The sequence below is a fragment of the Mesoplodon bidens genome (genome assembly GCF_964165515.1).
Source record: "Mesoplodon bidens genome assembly, chromosome: 5".
In the NCBI taxonomy this organism is placed as follows: Eukaryota; Metazoa; Chordata; class Mammalia; order Artiodactyla; family Ziphiidae; genus Mesoplodon; species Mesoplodon bidens.
The window spans coordinates 56,559,393-56,582,549 of NC_138161.1; the positions used below are offsets into that span (position 1 = coordinate 56,559,393).

Here is a 23,157-nt window from a genome sequence, read left to right on the forward strand (position 1 = left end):
GAGGTCAGAGACAAATTTTATTTGGGGGAGAAAAAAAAAAGGTTCTGCTGCAAACCAAGAAAGGGAGACTGAAAAACCCCTTGGGCCATGTGAAATCTAAGAGCCCCTGTCACCTCTGACATTTTTCGTTAGCCTCTAAATATGATTAACCTGGAGACTCCAGGTGGAAGGGGTTTTAGTAGCAGTTTCTAAATGCTTTCTTCTTTCTAAATTTTATTCAGTCGGTCTTTTTTTTAAATTCAGGGCTGGATAAAAATAAACAAGAGTTATTACCCTAATGTCTGTATTAGCAATATTGATCCACTTATCTAGGTCAAAGTACTTAGAATAAACTCCATGGAAAAGCGATGCTTCACTTAAGGGTGCCTTTGTTAAAGGGGAGTATTAACTCTTTTGCCCACAAGGAAAAGAAGTAAGTCAAAAAGGGCTTGTAGTAACACTGACATTCATCAATATTTAATTGGTTTTTTTTCCTGTTTTAGTCTGAACTTCTTCCTCCAAAAGCACAAAGCAATGAAATCAATATATGACTCAAACAGGAAAAGCACATAGTCTAACAGTTCAGTGCCTCTAGAGACACCCTCTAGATAAGACTCCTGCAGGATAAGATTGTACATTGCGTGTAAATGAACTGGAAGGCAGAACTCTTAAACACCAGGGTAGGTCTCCCGCCAGTGGAAGCACGGTCTCCCGCCAGTGGAAGCACAGAGCTGCACACCAAATGCTGACAAAAAGTTACACCCAGGACTCTCTTAACTTGATGGAAAAGAGCACTAACGAAATATCCTTCCAGAGGTGGCAAGGGGCTAGAAAGAGTTAGAAGAGATGACAGCTACTAAGCTAAAAATTACCTGTGTATCCAGTTTCACACATATATATTTCAGGATTAAAAATGAATAAAGAATTTTAGAAAACTATCAAAAACTACCTGTATTCCAAGAGGTTAGCATTATTAGCACAAATCCAGAAGTCAAAATTTTCTTTTTCCTGATAATTAGTAGAGGGAGGCAAGACTCTCCATTTAAGGCAAAGGTCTAAAATAATAAAAACAAAACCACATACATACAAGAAAGACCACAATCAGAAGTGAATCTAACATAGTAAGATGTCAGGTTGCATATACCGAAAGTATGAGGTATTTCAATCCAAAGACAAGTGAATCCTTGATCATATACCATTATATTTGATGGCACAAATAGTTCAGGATTCTATGAGCTACCCTAGGACACCATCAATAAATTATTATTGTTGCTGCTGTTATTATTATTATCGCCATTATTGCTTAAGTTCTTTCCAGTTGGTTGCTACTAGTTTAAGCCAGAAGAATCTTAATAGGTCCCTCTTTACCTCTTCTCAAACCATATGAAGACTTCCAGTGACCTGACTCTCCCATTTTTTCTGACCTATTATCTATCTGCCAACAATACCACTGTTCATCTCCAACCACATGACTAACATAACAAGGCAAATCAAGCTCTCTCTACCATTTACACATAGTTCCTTGCTCTGCATTTTTGTTTTTTATAGGTCTTATCCTACTCTCCAGTCTACAGTTTTGACTTCTTTATCCCTTTCTCCCTTTCAGTCCCTCCTGGATTTTAGGACTAAGGCACTCTATTCTCCCCAGGCTATTCCTCACTTTAATCCTAAGCTCCCTCCAGACCCACTGTTAATGGCTCTTGGGTAAATACTTCCCTCTGCTCATATAAGATGGAAGCAGTTTGCACAGTGGTTAAGAATCTGAATAGCCCGGAAAATTAAAGTTATGGCAAACTCACTCATTTTTGTAATTCCCACAACCAATACCTACATCTCACTGCATTTGGCAACACAACAGCAAGCACCAGTTTTTAATAGAGTAGCCTTCACATTAAATAAAACCATCATAGACTATATTGTACAGTTATGTTGCTAATTTTCCTTTGAAATGTAAAATATTTTAAGCTTTTTCTTTTTGGTCAAAAGTGGTAACATCTTAACATACAAATAAAAACCTTTCTGTAGTTGTAAGATTTAGCTTATAAATCATTCAAATTGAAGTGAAAGATTACCAGGTCATTGTTAATGACTTAGTCTATTAAGAATATATGTATTTTTGTAAAGGAAAAGCATTTGTAGATATTTAATCAGTACTATATGTCTGTTTTGAAGAAATAAAATGCTTAGAGATTCTCTTTAAATATTTTTAATTTTTGTGCTCAAATGTATTTTCTGTTGATCTACGGAATGTTCTGTACAAAGCTGTATGGTTGTACTGTTGAGCTAGACATTTTTGTTTTTTAAAATCTGTACTTAGCCAAATGTATCTCACCATATTAAAATATAGTATTTTTGTTATTAAAAATTTGATTGCAAAAAAGAAAAAAAGAATCTGAATAGCTCCACAATGACTACCTCTATTATCTCAGAAAAATTACTGCGCTATGTTTCAGTATCATTATCTGTAAAAAGAGATTAATATTACTACTTACCTAAAAGGGTTCCTGAGGATTATATGATATAATAACAATGATAAAAGCCAACACTGCTAGGTATTATCTGTGATGGTTACTTTTATGTGTCAATTTGATGGGGCCAAGGGGTGTCTGGATATTTGGTCAAACATTATTCTGAGTGTATCTGTGAGGGTGTTTTGGATGAGATTAACATTTGAGCTGGTAGAATGAGTAAAGCACACTGTCTTCCCTAATATGGGTGGGCCTCAACAAATCAGTTGAAGACCTGAATAGAGGAAAAAAAAAAAAGAGCTGACACTCTTGAGAGTAAGGAGAAACCTCTGACTGTCTTGAACTGAGACATCAGGTTTTTCCTGCCTTCAGACTAGAACTAAAACATCGGCTCTTCCTGGGTATTGAGCCTGTCAACATTTAGACTGGAACTACATCATCAGGTCTCCTGGTTCTCAGGCCTTAAGACTCAAACTGGAATTAAACCAATGGCTCTTCTAGGTCTTCAGCTTGCTGACTACAGATCTTGGGAGTTGTCAGCCTCCTTAATCATGTGAGCCAATTTCCTATAATTAATATCTATCTAACTATCCATCCATCTGTCCATAAATCTATCTATCCTATTGGTTCTCTTTCTCTGGAGAACCCTAGTACACTATCCCAAGCACCTAGTAAACTTTACATGTGTGAATTAATTGTATTTTCACAAAACTTCATGATGTAACTACAAATACTAACCTCATTTTATAAATAAGAAAACTGAGGCTTAGAGAAGTTAAGGAATTTGCCCAATTTCACACAGCTCTCAGGTACCGGAGATTGGATTCTGGCAGTACCTTGCACATGTCAAAAACACTGTCATTTTTAGCCAGTAATATTATCATCCAATAGGCTGTTGCATATAGTCATCAATTTCCTCAGTTATACCTTCTAAGCATCTGTCTGTCATTTGTGTTCCTCTTAAATCTCACTGCCATGCCTTTATTCAGACATTTACAATTTCTCACCTGGATCCTGGATTATGCCAGTAGTCTCATCAGAGGTCTGACCCAACCTCTGCTCTAGCCCTCCTCCAAATCATCCTGCACTAAGCTGCCAGAGCAACCTTACTACAAGTGACATCAAGTCAGGTCCTCTTTGAACCACCCCAGGCTCAAGGTTGGGGAGGTGTTCCCTTGGCCCTGTGTAAATAGCTACAGGGTGATATTTTGTTTGCTTGACTGCCTTCCCCACTGAATGGCCGATTCCCTGCAGACAGTAGAGACACGTAATAAGTGTTCAGTGCTTCAATGATATCACTCTCCTTCTGAAAAACTTCTGGTGCCTCTCCATTGCTTATTAAAGTAAAAACTCCTTAACCTGGCATTCAAGGCCATTTAGCATGTTTACTCAACTTAACAGTTTTCTCTTCTATTATTTATTCATCATTCATTCAGTCAGTAGTCAATTACTAAGTACCTACTCTTATTTAACATAGTGTTAAGTATTAAAAATAAAAAAATGACTGATTCTATTATCCACCACAAAAATATTAGCTGAAGTATACACCTGATATTAACACAGATTTCCAGCTACATCTCTGCCCTTCAAAAGTCTACTTTAAAGACCATGGCAAAGCTACCTCTGTCATGAAGCCTTGCTTTAATCTCCTCCTCTTCCCTTTCTTTGAACCCTCAAACAAATTTAGGCCTCTTTTACATCATTTACACTATTTTCACCTCTATTACAATTATTTTCATACTCATCTTAACCTTTCTCCTAGACCCTAATCTCCTTGGAAGCAAAAACCCTGTCTTACCCACCTTTGTCTTCCTCATGCCCTATTTTTTAACACAACAACTTGCATATTAGGCTCTCACTAAAAGTTTGCTAATTGGAATGAAATTTAACACTCACCACACTGAATAATGAATGGGATGGCCATGGCCTGTCTTCTTTGATATTGAATAGAATCTGAAGATTTCTCCATGTCCTTATTATTCAGGTATCCAAGTTCATTCCAAAACAATGTTAGATTTCTATTACCTAAAAAAAGAAAGAAAAAAGCAGGCAAAGAATAATGAAAGAAAATAAAATCAGTAAGATAAAGATGATAAGCAAAAGGAAATTTGGACATAAACACATGTATATACAATACAATCTCGAACATGTAAAAACTAATATATATACAGAAATAAGTGATTAAAATATTTGACACTGGTTTCCTCTGCGTATGGATGAAATTTGTTTTCTGCTTTACACTTTCTTGCATTTTTCCAAACTATATGTAATAAACATGCAACATCTTTATAATAAAACTGAACACAATTGCAGTTATAAAAATAATACACACTTTTATTGTTGCAATAAAATACATTGACACTTAAAACTTTTTTCTTAAATACTCCTAGGAGGGACTGCACTGATTAAACTTAAAAGCCACCCTTAAGACTATTGATACAAATAGTTATCATCTTGTCTCACAGTCAAGAGTTTCTATTTTATCTCTGGTTCCCTTCTCTTCCAGTCTCTATTGTTTATGCCCTACCCTTGCCCTAGATTCTAAACTTCCTCCTTGCTTAGAACAGTACTTGTCATGGAGGCCCATTCAGGAGTCCTCCTTAAGAGGCTGTGTTCTTATCTGTTGATCCAGCAATTGCACTGCTAGGAATCTTCCCTACAAACATACAACACAATGGCCGTATATATCATAGCACTGTTTGAATAGAAAACAAAAAAACAAACAAACAAAAAAACCTGGAAACAAGGTAAAAGTCCAGAATAGGGAACTGACAAATCCCATTTTCAAACAAGGGAACATTAGATAAACTTTAAAACACGGAGTTAGAGCTAAATATATTATTGCATCAAGATCTCCAAGACAGAGTTTTAATAATAATTTTTTAAAAAGATGTAAAATAGCAAACCTAGTATAATCAACTTTTGTAATGTAAAAAAAGAGCATATACGGATAAAATTTTGAAGGACACACTTTTCTTTTCCTAAAAGGACACAAAAGAAAGTTTTAATAGTGGATACCATTGGAGAAAGGACAGAGGTAGAGAGGAAGGCAGGGGAAGGTACTTTCACTTTTCTTTTTTTACTTTCTGAACACTTTGAGTATTTTTACACGTGCATGTATTACTTTAAAAGTACTTTTTTGAAAAAAGCATCCATATTTACCATTCTGTACAATATGGTAACCAACTGGCCACATGTGGCTACTGAGCATTGAAATTTGGCAGATAGAGAACATTTCATCAATGTACAAAGTTCAAAAAGTAATATTCTAAAATATATACCTTGGAAATAAAAAATACATGAAATAGGGCCAGCCTTACATCAACCTTAACAATTGACTGTGTAATCCAGGCAAAATACCAATAAACATCTTTACACTTTCCTATACCTTTTAAAATTTAGGTTCAGAATGCTATATGCCTTTAAGACCAGCAGGGAAGGAACTCAGTCTTCCAAAGGGGCTTTGCAATTGAGCTGGGCTGACAGCTACCCTCACAAATTCCCTGGTCTCCTACCTTGTTTCTTCACAAAGTCCCTACCAGCTCTTGCCTCAGGTTTCCCTTTGGATCCTGCTTCTTGGGCTTTTCTCAACTCAGACTTTTGGTTTTCTGCTCTTCGCTCAGCATTTGGTATTGGCCCAGCCCAGACTCCACTTTTTCGCTGCACACCAGATCCTGAAACACTCTTTAGTGTCTGGACAGGGCTCGTGAGACCTTGTTCTCTGATTTCCACATGAACTACTCAGTTCTTATTATGTCAAGGCAGGAAGTGCTGTAGATTAAAGTCAGGTGACTTTGAGTGCTGTCTACCACAGATTTATTGTGTAATTGTGGGAAAGCCAGTAAATTTTCTTATCCATAAAGTGTTTACAATAACTTGCCTTACATGGTTATCACTAAGAATAAATATGAAGGTGCATTAAAAACAGTAGTGCTGTGCAGAAATTTAAGTTACTGCTGTTCTGTATTTGTCCTCTCTCTAAACGTTACTTCCCCCAAAAGACCTCACCTTTGCAAACAAGGAACTGTGCTTTATCACTATGCATGTCCTCAACTCAGAGCTCAGCAACCTGCACCTAATAAGCCCTCAAAAAATCTTGCTGCCATTCTTGATAAAATAGCTTATTAATGTTTTGTTTGGGATAAAATGGAAGTGAAATAGCATCTCTCCCTGAAAACATTAACTAATCACAGTTAACACAACCCAGCAAACTTATAAAACGAACATCAACTGTGAATCCCAAAATAAATATTTTAAAAGTGATAAAACTACTAGCATGTTAGAAACACAGGCACATGCCTCTCAAGGGTGGGGTGATACCTGCTCTGTGGTCACACCACTCTTACAATGCTTACACGTTACATTTCAGTTCACTTTATGTCTATTTTCCCTCTAGAAAGTGAAATCCTTGAAGACAACGGCTATGTTTAGGAGCTTGCTTTCAGTAGCTGACACTCAGAGCTTAATGTTTACTTATAAGATGAAATAATACTAAAGAATTACTGGCTATCAAAGATATAAATGAGAACACTCAGTAGCCCAACATCTAATGACCAGGACTGACAGAAGGTATTATACTATTCAAAGTAGATATCAGGACAAAGGAAATAACCAGAGATATTCAATCTGGGAATCAGAAATTGCTTTTCCTAACTGCCAATGGAACTTTTTTTTCCTTCAGATAGCAGCTACTCCAATATGCATAATTTATAATATGTTGTTAAAACAAATTTCCATGGAGTGGACCCTGAAGACTAGGTAGATGCTTCAGCAAGTGGATAAGTAAGTTGGCCAGAGAAACGGCAGTAGGAGGAAACATACCACACCAGTTTCTGTTTTCTTTCATGTGTTACTCAGTCTGTAGAGATTTATACAACTATCCTGAGGAAAAAAGTTCCTCCCATACAAGGGAACCCCAAAAGTTTATCAGCGGATTTTTCAGCAGAAACCTTATAGATCAGGTGAGAGTGGAATAATATAATCAATGTGCTGAAAGAAAAAAATAACCTGCCAACCATGAATACATTACCTGTATTGAAGCTATCCTTCAGAAATGAGGGAGAAATAAAGAATTTCCCAAACACACAAAAGCTGAGGGAGTTCGTTACTAGACCTGCCTTACAAGAAATGCTAAAGGGAGTTCTTCAAGCTGAAATGAAAGGAAGCTAATTAGTAACTTAAAAATGTGAAAATATAAAACTCACTGGTAAGGGTAAGTATATAGTCAAATTCAGAATACTCTAACTCTGTAATGATGGTATATAAATCACTTAACTCTAGTATAAAGGTTAAAAGACAAAGTATTAAAACCATAGCTACAATATTTATTAATGAATACACAATATTAAAATATGTAAATTGTGAAATAAAGAACATAAAATGTTTGTGGGAGGAGGGAGTAAAACAGTTGAGTTTTTATACGTGATAGAAGTTAAGTTGTTGTAAACTTAAAATAGACTGTTATAACTATAACATGTTTTATGTATGCCTCATAACCACAAAGCAAAAATCTATAGCAGATGTACAAAAGATAAAGAGAAAGGATTCAAAGTATAATACTACAGAAAATTATCATATCACAAAGGAAGAGACCAAGAGAGGAAGAAAGAAACAAAGGAACTACAGAACAGCCAGAAAACAATTAATAAGATGGCAGTAGTAAATCCTTATCTATCAATAATTACTTCAAATATAAGTGGATTAAATTCTCCAATGAAAAGATGTAAAGTGACTGAATAGATAAAAACCAAGACCCAACTATATGATGTCTATAAAAGACTCATATCAGTTTTAAGGCCACACATAGGCTCAAATTGAAGTGATGGAAAAAAAGATACCATGCAAATGGAAACCAAAAGAGAGCATGGGTAGCTATACTTATTATTAGACAAGACATACTTTAAGTCAAAAACTGTAGGAAGAGAAAAAGAAGGTTATTATTTAACGATAAAGAAGCTGATTCATCAAGAGGCTATTAACAATTGTAAACACATACACCCAATATCAGAGCACCTAAATACATTAAGCAAATATTAACAGATCTAAAGGGAGAAATACACCGCAACGTAATAATAGTAGGAGTCTGCATTACCCTTCTTTTAACAATGGATAGGTCATCCAGAGATAAAATTATAAGAAAAAATGGACTTGAACTATACATTAGATAAAATGGACCTAACAGACATACACACAATATATCATCCAATAGCAACAAAATAAACATTCTTCTCAAATGCATATGGAATATTCTCCAGGATAGATCATATGTTAGGTCACAAAATAAATCTTAAAAAATTTACAAAGACTGAATCATATCAAGTATCTTTTCTGACCATAATGAAACTAGAAATCAACAAGAGGAAGAAAGCTGGAAAATTCACAAATAGGTGGAAATTAAATAATGGACTACTGAACAACAAAAGAGTCAAAGAGAAAATCAAAAGGGCAAAGGAAACAATCCATTTACCATCACATCAAAAAGAATAAAATACCTAAGAATAAGTCTACCTAAGGAGGCAAAAGACGTATACTCTGAAAACTATAAGACACTGATGAAAGAAACTGAAGATGACACAAACAAATGGAAAGATATACCATGTTCTTGGACTGGAAAAATCAATATTGTTAAAATGACCATACTACCCAAGGCAATCTACAGATTCAATACAGTCCCTATCATAATTTAAAAGTTTGTATAGAAATACAAAAGACGGGCTTCCCTGGTGGCGCAGTGGTTGAGAGTCTGCCTGCCGATGCAGGGGATGCGGGTTCGTGCCCCGGTCCGGGAAGATCCCACATGCCGCAGAGCGGCTGGGCCCGTGAGCCATGGCCGCTGAGCCTGCGTGTCTGGAGCCTGTGCTCTGCAACGGGAGAGGCCACAACAGTGAGAGGCCCGCGTACCGCAAAAAAAAAGAGAAATACAAAAGACCCTGAAGAACCCAAGCAATCTTGAGAAAGTAGAACAGAGCTGGAGAAATCAGGTTGCCTGATTTCAGATTATACTACAAAGCTACAGTCATCAAAACAGTATGGCAGTGGCACAAAAACAGAAATATAGATCAATGGAACAGAACAGAAAGCCCAAAAATAAACCCACACATAGCGATAAACACCTACGTTAAGAAACAAGAAAGATCTCAAATAGCCTAATTTTATACCTCAAGGAGGTAGAAAAAGAACTAAGCCCAAGTTAGCAGAAGGAAGAAAAGAGCAAAGATCAGAACAGAAATAAATGAAATAGAGAACAGAAAACAATAGAAAAGATCAATGAAACTAAGAGCTGCTTTTTGAAAAGATAAACAAAATTGTAAAACTGCTAATAAGACTAGCCAAGAAAAACAGTGAAGACTCAAATAAAGTCAGAAATGAAAGAGGGGATATTACAGCTGATACCACAGAACTATCAATACAAAGGATCTTAAGAGACTGCTATGAACAATTATATGCCAACAAATGATATAACCAAGAAGAAATGGGTAAATTCCTAGAAACATACAAACTACCAAGATTGAATCATGAAGAAATAGAAAATATGAACAGACCAAGAGTGAGTAAAAAGATCGACTCAGTAATCAAAAATCTCCCAGCATTTTTTGATTGGGTTTTTTTTTTGATATTGAACTGCATGAGCTGCTTGTATATTTTGGAGATTAATCCCTTGTCAGTTGCTTCATTTGCAAATATTTTCTCCCATTCTGATGGTTGTCTTTTTGTTTTCTTTACAGTTTCCTTTTCTGTGCAAAAGCTTTTAAGTTTAATTAGATCTCATTTGTTTATTTTTGTTTTTATTTCCATTACTCTAGTTGGTGAATGAAAAAAGATCTTGCTGCGATTTCAAAGTGTTCTGCCGAAGTTTTCCTCGAAGAGTTTTATAGTGCCTGGCCTTACATTTAGGTCTTTAATCCATTTTGAGTTTATTTTTGTGTATGGTGTTAAGGAGTGTTCTAATTTCATTCTTTTACATGTAGCTGTCCAGTTTTCCCAGCACCACTTAATGAAGAGACTGTCTTTTTCCCCATTATACATTCTTGCCACCTTTGTCATAGATTAGGTGACCATAGGTTCATGGGTTTATCTCTGGGCTTTCTATGCTGTTCCATTGATCTATATTTGTTTTTGTGCCAGTACCATACTGTTTTGATGACTGTAGCTTTGTAGTATAGTCTGAAGTCAGGGAGTCTGATTCCTCAGCTCCATTTTTCTTTCTCAAGATTGCTTTGGTTATTTGGGGTCTTTTGTGTTTCCATACAAAAAATGGGCATAAGATCTAAATAGACATTTCTCCAAAGAAGACATACAGATGGCCAAATAGTACATGAAAAGATGCTCAACATCACTAATTTTTAGAGAAATGCAAATCAAAACTACAATGAGGTATCACCTCACACCGGTCAGAATGGCCATCACCAAAAAATCTACAAACAGTAAATGCTGGAGAGGGGGTGGAGAAAAGGGAACCCTCCTATACTGTTGATGGGAATGTAAACTGGGGTAGCCACTATGGAGAACAGTATGGAGGTTCCTTAAAAAACTAAAAATAGAACCACCATATGACCTAGCAATTCCACTCCTGGGCATATACCCAGAGAAACCCGTAATTTGAAAAGATACATGCACCCCAATGTTCATTGCAGCACTATTTACAATAGCCAGGACATCTAAGCAATCTAAATGTCCATCAACAGAGGAATGGATAAAGAAGATGTGGTACATATATAAAATGGAATATTACTCAGACATAAAAAAGAACAAAATAATGCCATTTACAGTAACATGGATGGACCTAGAGATTGTCATATTGAGTGAAGTAAGTCAGACACAGAAAAACAAACATCATATGATATCACTTACATGTGGAATCTAATAAAAAGGGTTCAAATGAACTTATTTACAAAATGGAAGTAGAGTCACAGATGTAGAAAACCAACTTATATTTACCAGGGGATAAGGGGCAGGAGGGATAAATTGGGAGACTGGGATTGACATATACACACTACCATATATAAAATAGGTAACTAATAAGAACCTGCTGTATAGCACAGGGAACTCTACTCAATACTCTGTAATGGCCTATATGGGAAAAGAATCAAAAAAAAAAAAAGAGTGGATATAACTGATTCACTTTGCTGTACACCTGAAACTAACACAACATTGTAAATCAACTCTATGTCAATAAAATTTTTTTTAAAAAATCTCACAACAAATAAGAAGCCCAGGACCAGATGGCTTCAGTGGTGAATTTTATCAAACATTAAAGAAATGGATACGTATCCTTCTCTATCTCTTCCAAGAAACTGAAGAGGAGGACACCCTTCCAAACTCATTTTATGAGGTCTGTATTACCCTGATTCCAAAACCAGATAAGGACATTATAAGGAAAGAAAAGTATAGGCTAATATCACCGGTGAACATAGATGCAAAAATCCTCAACAAAACAAAGCAAACCAAATTCGACAGAACAATAAAAGGATCATGCGGTGTTTATCCCTGGATGCAAAAACAGTTCAACATACATAAATCAATAAATATGACATGCTACATTAATGGAATGAAGACTAAAAATCATATGATCATCTCAATAGGTACAGAAAGAGCATTTGACAAAATTCAACACCACTTTATGATAAAAACTCTCAATAAATGAATTACAGAAACTATGTACCTCAACATAATAAAGGCCATAGACAACAAGCCCACAGCCAACATCATACTCAACAGTGAAAAGTTAAAGTTTTTCTTCAAGATCAGGAATAAGACAAGGATGTCCAATTTTGCCACTTCTATTCAACATAGTACTGGAAGTCCTAACCAGAGCAATTAGTCATGAAAAAAGAAATAAAAGGCAACCAAATCAGAAAGGAAGAAGTTAAAATTTTCTCTGTTTGCAGATGACATGATAGTATATATGCAAAACCTAGAGACTCCACCAAAAAACTAAACAAGGAATTCAGTAAAGTTGCAAGATACAGAATCAGTGTACAAAAATCAGTTGCGTCTCTGTCACTAACAATGAACTATCTGACAGAGAAATTAAGAAAGCAATTTCATTTACAATAGTATCAAAAACAATAAAATACTTAGGATTAAATTTAACCACGGAGATGAAAGACCTATACACTGAAATCTACTGACTGACGAAAAACCCTGAAGACATAAATAAATGGAAAGATATCCTGTGTTCTTTGACTGAGAGAATATTTGGTTGAAAGAATATGTCTATACTACTCAAAGCAATCTATAGATTCAATGCAATCCCTATGAAAATTACTATGACATTTTTCATAGAAGTACAAAAAAACAATACTGAAACTTGTGTGGAGCCACAAAAGACCTTGAATAGTCAAAGCTATCTTGAGAAAGAAGAACAAAGTTGGAGGCACCACACTTTCTAATTTCAAATTATAACAAAGCTATAGTAATCAAAACAGTATGGGACTGGCATAAAAACAGACACATTGACCAGTGGAATAGAACAGAAAGGCTAGAAATAAACCTACACATATATAGCCAACTAATCTTTGACAAGGGTGCCAAGAACACACATAAAGAACATTCTTTTCAATAAATGGTGGGAAAACTGGATATACTCACAAAAGAATGAAACTATTTTATGCCACTCATAAATATTAACCCAAAATGAATTAAAGGCTTAATTGTAAGATGGGAAACCATAAAGTTCCTAGAAGAAAACATACAAAAGGCTCCTTGACATTGGTCTGGGTGATGATTTTTTTTTTTTGACATGACACAAGCAAAAAAAAAAAAATTAAAGGTGGGACTATATCAAACTGCAAAGTCTCTATATAGCAAATGAAACAATCAAAAAAATGAAAAGGTAACATACAGAAGGGGAGAAAATATCTGCAAGTAATTTATATGATAAGGGGTTAATATCTAAAATGTACAAAGAACTCACACAACTGAATAACAACAATAAAACTCCTACTGAAAAATGGGCAAAAGACCTGAATAGACAGTTTTCCAAAAAAGACATACAAATGGCCAACAGGTACATGAAAAGGTGCTCAACATCACAAATAATCAGGGAAGTGCAAATCAAAACCACAATAAGATATCACTTCATACCTGTTAGGATGGCTATTATCAAAAAGAGAAGATAAAACAAATGCTGGGAATGTGGAGAAAAGGGAAGCCTTGTGCACTGTTGGTGGGAATGTAAATTGGTATGAGAATTATGGAAAACAGTATGGCGTTTCCTCATAAATTAAAAATATAACTATTATATGATCCAGAAACCCACTTCTGGGTATATATCTGAAGAAAATGGAATCGGTATCTTGAGAAGATATTTGCACTCCCATGTTCACTGCAACATTAGTCACTACAGGCAAGATATGGAAATATGGAAACCACCTAAGTGTCCAACGATGGATGAATGGTTGAAGAAAATGGTGTGTGTGTGTGTGCACATGCGAGAGAGAGAGAGAATAAAATATTATTTAGCCATAAAAAATTTGAAGATCCTGCCATTTGCTATAAGAATGAATGTGGAGGTCATTACTGCTAAGTGAAATAAGCCAGACAGAAAAATACATGATATGACTTATATGTGGAATCTAAAAATAATAATAATAAAGTTGAACTCATAAAAACAGAAGGTAGAATGGTGGTTGCTGGCAACTGTGGGCCAGAGGTAATGGGGAGACGTTGGTCAAAGGGTACAAGCTTTCAGTTATAAACTCAGTAAGTTCTGAGGATCTAATGTACAACATGGTGACTATAGTTAATAATACCGTATTGCATACTTGAAATTTGCTAAGAGAGTAGATCTTAAGCATTCTTATCCCCCACACATGCAACAAGGTAACTGTGTGACATGACAGATGTTTTAATTAACTTGACTGTGGTAAATATTTCACAAATATTTCATGAATCATGTTGTTCACTTTATAAACATACATGATTTTTTTTTGTCAATTATAGCCCAATAAACCTGGAAAAAAATTCTTGTCTATTCTAGTCTGGCAAGAAATAGTAAAATTAATAATAAAATTTATTAAACCGGCTTGGCCTTAACATATGAAGTGGTATACAATTATGGATATTTGTAATATATGGTTCTAATAAACCATTTTTTGTTAATGTGTATTAATGAAGGTTTTTAAATTGCCCTTTCATCAAGAAGTCTATTAAGAGAAAAAAACTGAAATTCCAAAATATGAAAAAGTACTTGACTTTTAAAAATACATCTTAAATATTTCCAGCCAATGGAGAATGTTATGTAGGTAACCCAAAATTTATTAATTTCACAATTATATTATTTTAACAATCTCAAGGTATTCTGATTTTAAAATTCAGTTTACATTTATAAACAGGAAATATTTATAATATTCAAAATTATAGAATACATACCTTGAGACTCTTATTTGAATAATCAACAAGCTTGTTAAATTAATGGAATAATCAGGGATTAATGCACACAGAATTAAAGTCCTGATTTCTAGAATAAGTATCTGAGAAAATCTGTGAAAATTTAATTTATTGCTATGTATGGAGTACTGTATTCAGAAGATTCCTAACATTTAAATTAATTTGATTAATTTTTCAGGAGCCTTTTAAAACCAGGAAAAAATAGTGGGAACTAGTGCAATAACTTACTAAAAAAATTGTCAAAAACCAACTAAAAGAGCAGTTCACATAGATTTTGCCTCTTAAAAAGAGGAGAAATGTTAACAGCCTCCTAGATGTCAGTTTCGTATCTATTCATAGAATGTATAATGACATTCAGGGAATCAGTTAGCCAAGTGGAGAAGTAATAAAATTCAGTAATAAACTACCAAAGCAAAGCTTTGATGTTTTCAGTCAAAATAAGGAAACCTAAAACAGCTTATGAAATCAAAGCACCAGGAAAATCTTAAGATGGAGAAGGTATTTAAATGAGGTCCCTGCCTTCAGGTAGTTCTGCACCTAAATAGATGATTATATTCTATTTTTAAAGATCTCAAATAGAAATTACACATCCATTCTCAGAGGACTGTTGATCACACATCCTCGTCTGTTGAATATTGTCCTATTTGTCATTACCTGTGTCATTCTTAGCTAAGCTAGACATGAGATCCTTGTTAAGCTGATCCATGGTGTGATCATTTATCATTTATAGTCTTGATGGCATCTCTGGGTTAGGGATAGCAAACTGGTTTCAACTGATACGCCAACTCCCATCAGTTGGTAGTGAAGCCTGTACACTCTTGAGGCCAGCGGCCACTTATCAGGAAGAACTGCCATGATGGCTTAGAGAATATGTGGTGCATTTGAGATGAGAGAGGGCCTATATGATCACCTCCCAAAGAACTCTATTTAAATTGAGGTGAGATGAAACAAGGCAAGATGTCTTCAGTGGTGCTGAAGGTGCTTCCAGCGCCATTCTTTCTCTTGGCTCGTGGATGTGGCAGAGTGGGGTTGGGTCAGTCTCATGGTACAGTACGGTCAATGGCAGAAGTAGGTGGCAGCTGCAGCCTGAATACCTTTCCTTCTCCACTCTACTGTGAGCACAGCAGACTCTGCAGACTCCACGAATCTGCGGAGTTGGTCCAACTTCATAGTAAGGTCATTACTTCACCTGACAATGTCACATCATTTTCTCTCGTTCCATATCAGCTGCTTCCCACAAGGATCTCCTTAAGCTGCAAAAATGATTTTAGAACCACCTCCTGCTCCCGACTTGAGAAAATACATGATGACAAAATAAATAAATAAATCACGAATTTAATCATACTTTTGTGTGATTTTACATCTTACTACCCACAACTACATCCATATGTATTTGAAAAACTGTAGCATGTACATGTACAAGACATAATGCCATCTTAGACAATCACTGGTAGCCAGGGATTCAAGGACTCCAAGCCACCCTCTAAGGTCCCCTAGGGCTTCCTGTCTACCAGTTCAGAACCACATCGTTCTGCACACTGGACACTAGAAGGAAGATGGATGGAGGCCTCAGGGTGACAAACTTTCAAAAACAAACCTCAGGAGAGTTAGGTTTCTACTGGTTCTTTCCTTATAAAGGAGCAATTTTACTTTCCCTTTTTAGGTTATACTTTTATTTCGTCATGTTCATAGCTTTCTTTAGATATACTCATTTTTTCTTATTCTTTCTAAAATGTGGAAATCAAAATTAGACATAATAATAGAAATATATTCATAAAACATTCTGTGTTATCATGGGCAATAGCCTAGTTAGTTACCTAAGTCTCCTCAATACCTGGATTAGCATAATTTTTCTTTCTACCAGGACTCTCTTTACCTTACTCAGACATACACAAAGCCCCCTAACTGACTTAATGGTCTCAAAAGTGTAAAGACTCTTCTCGCTGTTGTTAATACCACTTGTGTTTAATTCTGATTGCACTGTCTTAATATCAGAGTCATTAGATACAACTTACTCTTTCTTCTAAGGTACACATATGCAGACTAATGAAGAGAGTTTTGAGGACTTGCTTCTGGTATGGCAGGGAAAAATCAAACTGTAAGAATCGAAGTGTATTTAGTTCCAGACAAAAGAAGAAGGGCTGGCTTTTTCATATTTTATTTGCAATATAGGTGAGATCCTCTGAGATATTTTAGCAAGAAACTTCATTATAGATGTAAAAAATGTCATTATCATGATAATAATACAAGTGCAGTCAGAAAGAAAAGGAAGTGTAAGTGCTGTCAATGGTGATAATTTCAATTACCAGGTGAAAGCAGTGTAAATGGATAAAATCTAAGAATGTGATCATTTTTAAAAAACAGAAATCAATCCACTGAACTCCTGAACCATCCTGCTATTTGCTGGGAGCTGGCACAAAGTAACAATTTTAAACAGAGTACATATTTATGCCATATAAATCAGTTAGGCAAATGTCTATAATGTTTTTTAATATTTTAATTTTATCTCTAATTCCTCTCAAATCAAGCTTTCAGCCAATGTAATTTGTTTAGTCGTATAGAGTTCTATTGTTTCTGCTGTCAAATAGTAAATTACCAACTAACATGGGTAACCAAATAGTAGATGAAAAAAGTTTTTCTTTACAGAAGTATTAGAGTTAATAATCAAAGAAAATATGAAAGAATTAGAATATAAGATTTTGGAACTCTTAAGGGATCTGAGCTTTGATCATTAACTGTTAATATCATTAAAAGAGAGACAATCAAATGACTTATGGCTCCTGATAGAACACACTACCACCTCTGAAGCATCTTGATGAAACAACAACAAAAAAAATGCATCTGAATTTGGTCAAGCTGCTAGATTCTACCAATTTACAGAGAAATAAACAGAATGGAAGAATTTGTTAAACTACATCCAGTAATTCAGTCAGCAAAATTTAAACCATGAAAACTATAAGACAACCAACTCAGTTTTTCCTACAAATAAATTCCCCCTGTCAAAAAAAAAAAAGAGAGAGTGAGCAGTAAAGAGAAATATGAGGATGGGGTAGAGGCGCTATGATTTATAACAGAAAATAATTCAAAATATAAAAGATAGGCTGGATATTTTTACGATACTAAGAAAGTATTGATAATTTTTTAGGTGTGATACTTGTACTGTGGGTATGTTTTTAAACAGAGTTCTTTCTTTTAGGAATACATGCTAAAATATATATGGGGCTTCCCTGGTGGCACAGTGGTTAAGAATCTGCCTGCCAATGCAGGGGACACGGGTTCAAGCCCTGGTCCAGGAAGATCCCACATGCCATGGAGCAACTAAGCCCGTGCGCCACAACTACTGAGCCTGTGCTCTAGAGCTCGCGAGCCACAACTACTGAGCCTGTGAGCCACAACTACTGAGCCCGTGTGCCACAAGTAGAGCTTGTGGTGCCACACACCTAGAGCCTGTACTCCGCAACAAGAGAAGCCACCGCAATGAGAAGCCCACATACCACAACGAAGAGTAGCCCCCGCTCGCTGCAAGTAGAGAAGAACCGCACATAGCAACGAAGACCCAATGCAGCCAAAAATAAAGACATTTATTTAAAAAGTTCTTCCATGTTTAAAAAAAAAATATATATATATATATATATATATATATATATATATATATATATATATATATATATATATATATATATATATATACACGGATGTAATTATAAAGTGTATGGAATGTCCTTCATAACCCAGTTGTGGGGGAGTAGGTGGGAGCATGGATAAAACCAGTTTGCCCAGAAGTTGATAACTGCTGAGGTTGGAGGAAGGGTTTACGGATTTCATTTTCCTTAAATCTGTCTAATTTTGCAATTTCCCATATATATTAGTTTACTAAGGCTGCCATAACAAAACACCACAGACTGGGTGGCTTAAACAACAGAGATTTATTTCCTCACAGTTCTGGAGGCTGAAAGCCCAAGATCAACGTGTTGGCAGGTTGGTTTCCTGTGAGGCTTCTCTCCACCTTCTCACTGTGTCCTCACATATTCTTTTCTCTGTGCACACCCATCCCTGGTGTCTCTTCGTGTGTCCACATTTCCTCTTTGTATAAGGACACTAATGACATTGGATTAGGGCCCAGCCTAACTGCCTCGTTTAAAATTATCACCTCTTTAAAGGTCCTATCTCCAAACACAATCACATTCTGGGGGTTCCTGGGAGTTAGGACTAAAACATACGAATTCAGGGGAGGCACAATTCAGCCCATACCACCATAATAAAAATGTTTTTAAATAAAAGATAAAATACAATATTTTAAAAATACAATAGAATACATAAAATCCGTAACTTCAAAAACTGAATTTAAAAAAATGACTTGCTTCTCAACCTACACCTTCAAATAAACTTGTCTCATAGCCTCATCTTTCAATACTTACACAGGCCTCCTCACTCAACGTGTATCCCTAGCAGAATGTTGTGTTTCACTTTTCTTGAAGTGCCTTCCTGAGATCTGAGAGACTTAAGTATATAATAAGAGAAACAAAATTTTATTGTGAGCAGCTAGCTACATCTGGCTACGGGACTGTTATGGGCTGAACATCTGTGTCCCTCCTAAATTCCTATGTTGATGCCTAATTCCCAAGGCGATGGTATTTGGAGGTGAGGCCTTTGGGAAGTAACAAGGTCATTAGGGGGAGCCATCATGAATGGGATTGGTGCCCTTATAAGAAGAGGCCAGAAAGCTCACTCACTCTTTTTCCACCATGGGAGGATACAACAAGATGTCAGCAGCCTGCAAACTGGAAGAAGGGCTCTCACCAGAACCCAACTGTGCTGGCACCCTGACCTTGGACTTCCAGCCTCCAAAGCTATGAGAAATAAATTTACGTTGCTCATAAACTGGTCAGTCTATGGTATCTTGCTATAGCAGCCCAAGCTAAGGCATAGAGAGTTATCTATTTTTAAAAGAATTATTCATCTAACAAATAGTATCCCTTACTTTCAAAATTACACAAACTGAGAAATTAATATGGTTAATTGTCCTCACTCAGTGTCCCATTTCTACCTCATTGGAGGTCATCGGTGGAGGGCCAAGTGCTTGATTTCTGTATCCTGTGCAACAGGATTTAAATAAAATCAGAGAGAAAATACTGGCCAAACCTAACATATCAGGAAGAATAGCACATTAGGTAAAAGTCACCATTAGATTCCAAAAACGGTCCTGACAACATGAGAAAAATGAGCCTAATAAGGTGATAACATTTAATAGGAATAAATGTAGGATTCTACACCAGGGTCCAAAAACAATTACTGGAAAAATATAGAAGAAGTATGGTGTAACAAGAACACCCATTAGCATTTTATTAAGAACTTTAATTGGTAATAAAGATACTGAGGGTCAATAATGTGCTTACTCAGAATATATTAGGCTATAGCAACAGAATTACAACTTAAAGAGATGGTGATCCCATTTTATTCAAGGTTTCATCTGAAACTTTTGTTTCCAGGTAATAGACTTCACAAAAAATAATGTGAAAATGGTGAATATATTTAATGCCTTGTCAAATAAAGAATAACAACAGAACTTGGAAATGTTAGGATAATATAAGACTGAAGAGAGACAGAAAACTTCAAATAGAGGGCTGTCATTTGAAAAGGCTTTAGACCTATCCTTCCTGACCCCAAGGGGGGAGAATGAAGTTACCCTTGCTAACTCCTCCTCATCCTTCAGGAAGTATCTCTTCCTCAGGGAGGCCTTCTCTGGCCTCTAAACTCTGAGCTCCTGATGACTGGCTCCCACTTCTTCTCTGTTGGGCACCAATCCCATTTCTAACTGCGAACTTCCGTTAGCCCTGCTAGACTGTAAATTCCCAGAAAGGGTGGACCACATCTGATGTGTTGGTCCTATAACACTCCATGCCTGGCACAGACGAATGAGTAAAAGAACATATGAGAAACAGATTTGACATTAACATGAAAATGTACTTTCTAACACAACTGTGCATAGATTCATGGGCTGCCTCAAGAAGTAGTGATTTTTCTTTCATGGAAAACCCTTGTTCAGGCTTAAAATGGCTTCCACTTGCCTAGGGCAGGGGTGCGTGAGGTAGAGGGGAATTAAAGCATGGGGTGGGAGGTAGTGACTCAATTAAATGATTTTTAACCTTCTTACCAACCTGAGGCCCTATGAATTGAGTGTTGCTAGGAAAGACTGTGCTTATTACATCATAGATTTCATTGTAGCACGTCAGCTATATTCTGATCCATTTTGGAAAATTTGAGTAATACACTTCTACGTAATTGCTGCTGCTCCAACTCAAATTTCATTTGATATTTCCCTCTATCTTCTTCTTCTCCTTCTCTCCCTATTCCAAAAAGCTGATGATTAATATTTCCATTTTACTGGAAAGGATGCATAAAGGATGCATAAAGTTTCAGAAAACATAGTAGCAGACAGTGAGGTGAGGACAGACTCAGAGTCAAGAAAAACGCTTCTGAGATTCTTAGCATGAACTGTGCCAAAAGTAAATGCAGATTTGACAAATGACACAAAAGTCATTACCTCTCCATTCCCCTTTCTGCTGATTCGATTTTTACAAGGGCCCAGTTTTCCATAGAAACTGATCAGACTTGCAGCAAATACAAAGACTGCATCTTTTATTTATAAGGCAAAAAATCTACCCAAATACTTTTCATTAAAATTGCGTGTCCTGTAATACTAGCTTTCAGAGTATTAGTTAAGCATTACATAACTTTGCTTACTCCTGTGGGAATTAATAAGCAAAGACCTTGAAGGTCGATCTCCTCAGCACAGTTCCTGAGACTACCAATTCTGACCCTGATCACTTGATTCAGTTTGATAATGATGTCTGGGGATGAAATTGTGAGATACGTGAGCAAATGCACATGCTCACTGTCCTTTCTCCACTCTCTGCTTTCCTTCTAGAGGAACATCTTTTGTGAGAGTATCCTCTAGCCCTAAATCAATTCATAGACAATTATGGAATTAGGAAATCAACATGTTATTAACCATCAATAATTATAATACAAATATAACTTACTAATCTTGAATCTTATTACATCTACTAAGAAGGTTTTGAAAAAGTTAGGTAGATAAGATAGAAATAGGAAGTTACATACAGTGGGGAAGGCTCGCAAGTCACACCCTGGAGTTGAGAGTACAAAGTTGGGAGGCTACCCACACTCCACACAAAGGAGCTTCCAGAGAAAATATGAGGATGGGGGAAGTGACATAATTTTCAAATGCTCAGCGTTTTCTTTTTGAACCATATCATGCTAGCATTTAAAGACCAGCAAGTAAATCATTGATTTATACCACCTCACCCTGTATATTCCTATGTCTTCTACAGTTTTAAGCACAGCTAGCCAAATAATGTAGTCATTCCTACATTTAGTATAACTTCAAACATGTCTCTGAGAAAAAAAAAACACATGTGAAAAAGTATGCCTATGCTAAGCAAAAGATGTACTCTTCAGAGTAGTGCTTCTTAAACTTCAGTGTACATACACATCCCCTGGAGATTTTGCTAACGTGCAGATTTTAATCCAGTAGTTCTTGGGTGGGACCTGAGATTCTGCATTTATAACAAGCTGTCAGGTAATGCTGATGCTGCCAGTCCACAGACCACACTCTGAGGAGGTTTAACACTGTGACAGGAAAATCCAGTCTGGGCAGGAAATCTGTGCCCTCAACGTCATTCCCCCTTTACATTTTTTCCCCTGAGTTCCTGCACTCTTTCCTGTTTCACTGGTATGAGAAAATTTCAGAACCAAGCAGAGTGGGTACAAAAGAAAAGAAAATATTCTAAGATTACAACTTCAAGTGGGACAGTAATAAGATTTTAAGTTGTCTCAAGGTTAGAGACATAATTTTTGATATGCATGAATTATACATACTTCATGCAATTCACTGAACAAATACACAGTAGCCTATTTCTTTCCATAAATTAAGCCCTATGTCTGCATAATTTAAAGGAAGTTTATTTAATTAATGCACAGCACACCACTGTTCAGGTATCTCTGGAGAGTGAGGTGATCTGAAAAAGTCAAATTTTCCAGATAACTAAAGTTTATCTTTTTACGTTTCCAAGCACATGTGTTTTAGTGATGTTTTTCATCTAAATCTTTCTGGAGTTAACATATTCAAGACTTATTAGATATACAAAACATGGTTTAATATATCTACAATTATCCAGGGTCAACAATGATTATTCTACAGCATGATATAACAATACTGCAGGTGCTACTCACGTCCATGTGGGACTCTGCACTCCTACACAGTAGAGTCCTGGAGTGTCCTTTGGGGGTTTCTCAGCTT

At 36.0% G+C, this 23,157-nt stretch overlaps 1 protein-coding gene across 1 annotated transcript in view; it reads right to left on the reverse strand.

Moving 5' to 3' along the window:
- Positions 1-23,157, reverse strand: part of MORC1 (MORC family CW-type zinc finger 1) — a gene marked incomplete at both ends in the record, with an annotated part of 188,250 nt that overhangs the window by 86,299 nt on the left and 78,794 nt on the right. The window contains 2 exons of the mRNA XM_081235628.1: positions 929-1,034; positions 4,344-4,472. Coding sequence (XP_081091754.1) covers positions 929-1,034; positions 4,344-4,472 — 235 coding nt within the window. The remainder of the gene's footprint in view (positions 1-928; positions 1,035-4,343; positions 4,473-23,157) is intronic.